This window comes from Buteo buteo, chromosome 5 (assembly GCF_964188355.1).
Source record: "Buteo buteo chromosome 5, bButBut1.hap1.1, whole genome shotgun sequence".
Classification (NCBI taxonomy): Eukaryota; Metazoa; Chordata; class Aves; order Accipitriformes; family Accipitridae; genus Buteo; species Buteo buteo.
Window position 1 is genome coordinate 43,747,261 of NC_134175.1, and position 7,745 is coordinate 43,755,005.

A 7,745-nucleotide genomic window follows, 5' to 3' on the forward strand; every position below is an offset into this window, starting at 1 on the left:
CTCACTGGGATGGGTGAGGGTACTGACCCAAGGTCTGTGCCCTTACTCACAGTAATCTTGATTTCAACTTCTTAAAAGTATTTTACTATGGCTCAGGAAGTCCTTAAGCCATGGATTGCTGGAGGTTGAGAGAAAATACCAGGGAAGTATCACCACAGACTTACTTTGATCTTCACATTTTTGCTAAATAAGAGGCCTGAGCTGGTACAGCTCTTCTTACTTTTTCAAGTTAAGGGCCAAATTAAAAAAAGGACCCGAAAGAGATTAAAGCAGAATTTAAGCACATAAATCCAGCACTGAAATAAAAAGGTTCTCTCGGCTCCTGTCCAATCCTAGAGGCACCTAACTCAGGAGGCACCTACTTTCGATCTCCAAGAACCTCAAATGCGGAACAGCCACCCTGCGCACGTGCCCAGAACCCCCACCACCTCGGTGGCTCTGAGTCCTGCTGGGTCCTGCCAGGGTGACGGATTTGGCCAGGGGATGGCCCAGGTCTTGTTGGCTGTGGAGAAAACCACACGCTTCGGTTCGTGAGCTAAGTTTGTGCCGAGGATGTGTAGCTGAGAAGGGGGGAAAAAAAAGCAAACCTTCTGACAGAAAAGAAAATGAGGGAGTGCAGAAGTGTCTTTAGCTCAGCAGTTCGGATGGACCTTGAGGAAGGGGAATTGCGTGTGCCAGAGCCACCCGCTCTCTTTCACATTGCATTTGTGCCTCACCTTCCTGGCTGGAATTCAGAAACAGCTCTTGGGGGAAAGACTGAAACTCCAGGTCAGGTAGGTGCTCTCACCACTAAACTAGAAATTATATTCACCTTTGGTCTTCCTCTCCTTCTAGCTCAATGAATCTTTAATTCTTTTTATGCAAAGAGGAACAGATTCAACATTAGGGCATGCGGTGCTCTCTTCCCTGCTCTCCCCGTCTCGCCTGGGTAGCTTGTACCCTGGAAGGTAACTGGTGGAAATTCATGAGCTCCTGGAATTTTGGAGCTTCAATGAGAAGCGTCTGGGTTCTTGGCTGTCTAAATTTGGGAATTGTGCCTGACCTGTCAAACGCTCCCCTGAGCAGTCAGGTTCCCGAGTCCTTACACCACCTCTGAAAACGGAGTTTCGAGGTAGATCCACGCAAGGTTTTAGGTGCTTAATTACTGCTTTGGCTAACAACAGCAATTGCCAAGGCTCCTGCTCAGCCATCATCCAACACCAAGGTCCAGACACCCTTTGTGTTTCACCAGAGATGCTCTGTGGGTGCCTTCATCTCTCTCTTTGGGCACACCCGGAGGCGCTTGAGTCTTGCCAGCCCTGAGTGACCTGCAACAGAGCACCAGCCTGACACGCTTTTGAAAGACGCGAAGTGCCTAACTCTAAGAGGGGCTTTGGTACTTGTCACCTCAAATGAAGCAAGGTACCTGGCAATTTGCTGCTCCGTGTACTGCTGTGGTGCATCCCGTTGCGTACAGAAAGCAGGCACCTAACAGCGTAGCAGCCGCCTGTATCAGGATTGTAAGCTGAGTGTTGCCATGTACCTTTTTGCGACTATATTCCTAAATACTTGGTAGCATAGGATCAGTGGGTGGTACCAGCTGCCTCATCGATCACGGTGCTACTTCTTGGGGCACAAGATGCATTACATCGGTCAGCTCCACGTCTCCAGGAACGTAGATCCTACTGGAGCTATACATTAAAGTCGCGCTGTGTTTACCTTAAAGCAATCTGACGGAGGGATTAACTAGGTGATCAGTCCATCTTACCGCATCACAGAGGAGCAATTAAACTATTCCCAAACAAAATTGCTAGGATTTGACACCTAACCTAACTGCTGATATCTCTGGAATCTTCTCTGCCTGCTCGTTCAAGTGCTCAACTGTCCTTATTAAGAACTGTGCCAATTTTGTCCGGCTGAAAGTTAGAATATGTTTCTTCTTCTTTGTCTGTCCTTGTTGATCAGTGGGAATAACAGACCCCGTCACAGAAAATTACTCTGGCTTTGCAGGAGGGGCTGGTGAGCCCCCATTTGGAATATAGATCCCAGCAACGGTCACCTCGTTATAAAAGAGAGTTAATGCAAATAGGGAAGTTGGAAAAGAGCCCAAATGATACAAGAACTTGATTATTCAGAAAAGGGTTAGAAAAGCTACAGCGTGGCTGCTGCCTTTGGGAAACAGGCGATTAAAAGCCACGTTAGGGGGGGTCTGAAGAGCTCGGGGGGAATAGCAAGGATTCACATACACGGGGAGAGCCGAGCTAGTGACAAATACCAGAACAAAAGGGAAATTAACAGAAGGTTAAGCAGGGATGATCGGCAAAGCGGTGTAATCTATTTGTGAATTTATTCGTATTTAGCGCAGTTAATATATGGAAAATTATACTAGGGCTGTAGCAGAAACAACTATTAGAAATCATTTTACAAGGCTTTAGACAAGTGTGGGGGCTTATAATAACACTGTGGGATGCAACTGGTAATTCAGAGGAGAGGAGAGGACTTACATCTTTGTCACAATCTCATCTCTTAAAACATTTAGATGCATTGTGCTAAGTAATAGACGTGGTTACTCTAAAACGACTATCTACGGTTCTCAGAGAAAGGTTTTCATTTACGAGATTAATTTCACTTCCAGCTTCGAATACATAGATGTGGAAAAAAAATAAAAAATCAGAGAGGCTTGGAGGGGCAGGGATGAATCCTGATCTCAGCAGCAGCAGAACAAAGCCTGAATAACTCCAGGAAAAAATGCTGGATGCACACAGGGATGTGACCGAGACAAGATCTGGTCCTGAACTGCGTGTGTTCCAGATGGGAAAGCCTTGATGTCCCCTCCTTCGATTTCAAGGAAAGCTAACAAAAGAGTCCCAAGTCCTTTTAGGGCGTTTCTGCAGTTCTTGGAAGAAGCCTGTATGTCACCATTTGCATATGATGCCTCCAGGCCATCAGCTTCAACAAGCGTTGGATCAGGCTGAGCGGGTCCCTTCCTTCGACCTGCAGCTTCGCCTGTTCGTTAAGACAAACCGAACTGCCCTCGGCTCTGGTGGACCCGCTGGAAATTCCCCTTCCTCTGCACCAGGGGAGCGGGGGGGGGCACCGAGGTGTTGCCCTTCGGAAAGCTGCGTGATCACAGTACCACGCTCTTTCCAGGACGGGGGCTTAACCCACGGCTATGAGATGCGTGGGTAAGATCTCCACCTACTCTCCGGAGGGGAGATCCCTGCAGGCAGTTACCGACGCAAGAGCTCCCGCCGCACTAGCACCGTTTACTCAGCAAATCGAAGGCAATTAATCACAATTTCTCCACTAGGGAAAAAAAACCCACCCACTTGATTTGGACCCAGCATTACGCAGGGAAACCGACAAAACACTGTGCCGTAACCCACCCTAAACTCTGCTAAAGGTATTTTCTTCCCAGGGCTCCCCTTCCACCTGGCAAGCCCCGCCTGCCTTCGGGAAACGGGGACGGGCGGAACGAACTTTAATTACACTTGGATGTGCCGAGGAGCAAGATCCACCCGCGGGGCCGTCCCGCCGGTCTTTGGGCCGCCGCGGCCGGACGGGGGGAGGCCGAGGGAGGAACCCACGGGGAACACGCGGGGCTTTCCCGGCCCCCCTCCCGCAGAAAGCGGCGCGGCCCGGCGGCGGCAGGGAGCTCGCCCCGGCGGGACCGGGCCGTGGCGCAGGTGCCGTCCCGGCGCGGGCGGGGAGGGCCGGAGGGATGCGGGGACGGCGGGGGGGGCTGGCGGCGCGGATGGCGGCAGGAGGCGGTTTCGGGCGGCGGGTGAAGGCGGCGACGCCATGCGTCCCCGGCCGTCCCGGTTTCAGCGGGGCGCAGTCGGGGCCGTAGCCGCAGGGATTCCGCCGGCACCGGCCACCGGGACGCCCCGCCGCCTCTCCCCTCCCCTCCGCCCCGCCGCGCCGGGCGGGCCGCGGGCGGCAGACGACGGCGGCGGAGCCCCGAGACCCCCGGGCGGCTCCAGCCCGGTCCCCCGCCCGGCCCGGCAGGTGGGTCCGCCCGCCCCGTCCCGCCCCGTCCCGCCCCGCCGGGCTCGGCGCCCCCCACGTCGGGGCGGCGACGGGGGCGGGCGAGCCCGGCGTGCGTCGCCGTCCCCCTCCTTCCCCGCCGCCGCGGGGGGCGAAGGGGGCAGAGCCGGGCGGCCGCTCGGCCCAGCCCCGCCGGGCGGACGGGGCCCCGCGTCCCCTCGGAGCGGGAGCGGGAGCGGCGGCATGGCGGGGCGAGCGGCCGGGCGGCGGGCGGGCTGAGGCGGGGAGGCGCCGGCGGCGGGGGGCTCACCGCCTTCTTCTTTGCCGTCCCCCGCAGGGAGCGGCCGCCCCCCCCCGCGCCACCATTGCCTCGCACGGCAAGGAGGACCTGCTCGCCGTCGCCGCCCGGCTCTGGCAGCGGAGGAGGCGGCTGCTGGCCGCCGCCGGGCTCGCCCTGGCCATGGCCGTCGCCCTGCTGGTCGCCGTGCCCCTGCTGCTGCTGCAGGCGCCCGCCGAGAGCGGCGCCCACTACGAGATGATGGGCACCTGCCGCATGATCTGCGACCCCTACAGCGGCGGCCGGCCGCCCGGCCCCGGCGGCACGGCCGCCGTGGAGGCCCTGCAGGACCTGGGCGCCAACCCCCCGCCGCCCTTCGTCCAGGGACCCAAGGGGGAGCCGGGCCGGCCGGGCAAGCCGGGCCCCCGCGGACCCCCCGGGGAGCCGGGCCCGCCGGGGCCGCGGGGCCCGCCGGGGGAGCGGGGCGACGCGGGGAAGCCGGGGCTGCCCGGGCTGGCGCTGGCGGGCGCGGGCGGCGGCGGCGGCGGCGGGAGCGGCGGCGGGGCGGCGGCGGCGGCGGGCGGCGAGGCGGCGGGCGGGCTGAGCGCCGCCTTCGGCGGGCCGCGCATCGCCTTCTACGTGGGGCTGAAGAGCCCCCACGAAGGCTACGAGGTGCTCAAGTTCGACGACGTGGTGACCAACCTGGGCAACCACTACGACCCGGCCAGCGGCAAGTTCACCTGCCAGGTGCGCGGCATCTACTTCTTCACCTACCACATCCTCATGCGCGGCGGCGACGGCACCAGCATGTGGGCCGACCTCTGCAAGAACGGCCAGGTGGGTCCCCGCCGCTCCCGGCCCCCCGTCCGTCCCGTCCCGTCCCGTCCCGTCCCGTCGCGTCGCGTCTTTCCCCCCCGCGGCGCCCGCGGAAAGGAGCAACCGGAGCATCTTCCCCGCCGTCGGGGCGGGGGTGCAGCCGCGGGGAGCAGCCTTAGAGCCGCCACGGACTCCGGGCTCCTCCCGGCTTGCAAACTTTACCGCCGGCATGGGGGGGAAGGAGAAGCCAGGAGCCGGGGACGGGAGGAGTGGGAGGACTGGGGAAGAGGGGCTCGGGAGGAGTGGGAGGACTGGGGAAGAGGGGCTCGGGGGGGAGCTGGGGAAGAGGGGCTCGGCAGGCTGATGGAGGGGCCGGGGAAGAGGGGCTCGGGGGGCTGACGCGCCCCGCGGCTGCCTTGGCAGGTGCGGGCCAGTGCCATCGCCCAGGACGCGGACCAGAACTACGACTACGCCAGCAACAGCGTGGTGCTGCACCTGGACTCCGGCGACGAGGTGTACGTCAAGCTGGACGGAGGCAAAGCGCACGGAGGCAACAACAATAAGTACAGCACTTTCTCTGGCTTTCTTTTATACCCCGATTAACGCAAAGCGAGCGACGCGACGCAGCTGGCCCCGCCACTGATAGCCGTGGGGTCGGTTGGCGTTTCTGTACCCCGTCGTGCCGATGTTCCTGCTGGTGTCCGCTGTCTCCGCAGGTCACTTCAGCTTCATTATCAGTTTGTATGGTTGGTTTTTTTTTTTTACACCTGTGGAAACGAATTAGAAGTGAAACAAAGCGATCCCCTTCCTCGCTCTCCCCCGTTTCTTCTGAACCCCCTCTCCCTTTGTCAGCCTCAGTGTTTTGTGTGTCACATGAGGAACTTGGCATCTTGAAACTCTCGAGTGGTTCCCGGGGGGTTTAAGAGAGCCCAGAGTTCAGACTGTGCCACACACAGTATTTGAACCGGTCACATTTTTTCGTCAATGAGTATTGATGATGATGATGATGATGAATTTTCAGATCGACTATTCGCGAAGTGGGACTGGACCGTAACTGGTTTTTCCTCTGCTGCTTTGTTTGTATGGGGTCAAGTGCAAACTTTTCTTTTCTGTGCAATGCAATGCTCGTGTGAATGATGGTGTCATTAACGTCAAACCTGTTCCTGTCTGCAAAAGTATTCAGTCATTGACCACAATCACCAAAATATCACATTAAATTATGTTTTTAGACAATGCCTTCTTGCTGTCTGTCTCTTCCAGTGCTGCGAAGGAGCGCTGTGGTGGTGCCAGGGGAGGGCGGGAGGTAAAGGAGGGGGTCACTTCAGTCCCCTAGGTTTGCAGCAAAATTTAAAGTTAGGATGGGGCAACCTTGCCTAGGTCTTGATTGTGATTCAGAGGGGCTGGGAAGAAGCAGAGGGAGAGGGAGAAACCCTTCACCTTTATGCAGTTTTGTAAAAAGGCGGCACATGGTCACAAAGAAGTGAAAGTGGGGGCGTGGAGCGGATCTCCTAAACGGCTTTTACTGGGTCTGAGCCTGATCCAGAGGTTAGTGAAGTACAGGAAGAGCAGTTTAATCAGCAGTTACGGAAAGCTGGGTTCCTGTAACACGCTTGACAAATGTAAGAAGGCAGCGGGGGAGACAGTCTGTCTAGACCCCTGCACTTGCAGTGCGTATATGGGTTGGAAACCACACCTGACTGTAGGTGGGTCTGCACAGTCCCTGAGACGGCCTGGGAGAGAAAGCTCACCAAAGATGGATGGATTCAGACCATTTGGGAAGGTTTTCTCCTGCTGGTCCTTGGTAAATCCCAGCCACCCTGTGTACTTTTAAAAGTGCACAGGTGTGTAACTAGTGCGTGCGGTCCTGAGCCTTTGGTGGAGGATGTGAATCTTTCATCAACGCCCCAGTAGGTAACCTCCTCAGTTTGGCTAAGTTGGGGTTGCTCTGCTGAAGCTAAAAGAGCTAAGCTGATTTACAACAGCGCTTACTTTCATTTTATTGTCTTATCATTTCATTTTTCCCTCCTGAAGCTCTCACCTCCCTATCAGCTTACTGCCCTTTGCAGCGTTAATGCAGTTTCACGGGTAGGAGGGACGGGAGCCGGACTGCAACGGCTCTGCCCAGGCTGGAGCTTTCCCCCTGCCCTCATGTTGCAGAAGGGAAGGGAACCACAGCTGGGGTGGGTTTATTCCAGCCCCACTTTGGGGCAGCCCAGTGATGACTGAGTTCTTATAGTCTCTTCTGTCTCCTACCTAGTCCTTGGTGGGTATTGTCTTCTTGTTGGCTGGAAGAGGAGGGTCAGAGAGAGAAAGCAATTCCTCCCTTCATCCCGTCCTCAAACATCCCCCAGCTGAGGGAAGCAGAGTTCATAACCAGGTACATGTGTTAGACACTTATCAATCTCTAATGTCTTGTCGATTTGTACTATTTAGAATATGATTAAAACCAGTGTCTGGGACCCAAATGAAGTATAATTGCTATGGATCCTCAATTCCCCCCAGATCCGTAATCCTTTTTGACTATTCCTCCCCTCCCCTCCGACGAAATGGAGCTTAGACACAAAGCCCTCGGTTTAAATTTCAAAAAATTAAAATTGACATGCAGCAGCATTAGCGGGAGCCAGGAGGAATTCTAAGGAGGTGCCTGGGCTCTGCTTTATCCTTTGCATTAAGAAGCAATTTGTAC

General features: G+C 56.7%; 1 protein-coding gene across 4 annotated transcripts; it reads left to right on the forward strand.

Annotated features, from left to right (window-relative positions):
- The first annotated feature begins 4,426 nt into the window (after window positions 1-4,426).
- Window positions 4,427-6,294, forward strand: C1QL2 (complement C1q like 2). Of its 4 annotated transcripts, none has more exons than XM_075029368.1 (3): window positions 4,427-4,771; window positions 4,832-5,080; window positions 5,483-6,294. In XM_075029368.1, exons 1-3 carry the CDS (start codon window positions 4,427-4,429, stop codon window positions 5,660-5,662), a joined length of 774 nt encoding a protein of 257 aa, XP_074885469.1. In that variant the 3' UTR covers window positions 5,663-6,294. The 4 variants fall into 4 exon arrangements, with proteins under 4 accessions (XP_074885469.1, XP_074885470.1, XP_074885468.1 ...); XM_075029369.1 differs by having other exon boundaries at window positions 4,427-4,759; XM_075029367.1 differs by having other exon boundaries at window positions 4,427-4,757; window positions 4,809-5,080.
- The last annotated feature ends 1,451 nt before the right edge of the window (window positions 6,295-7,745 follow it).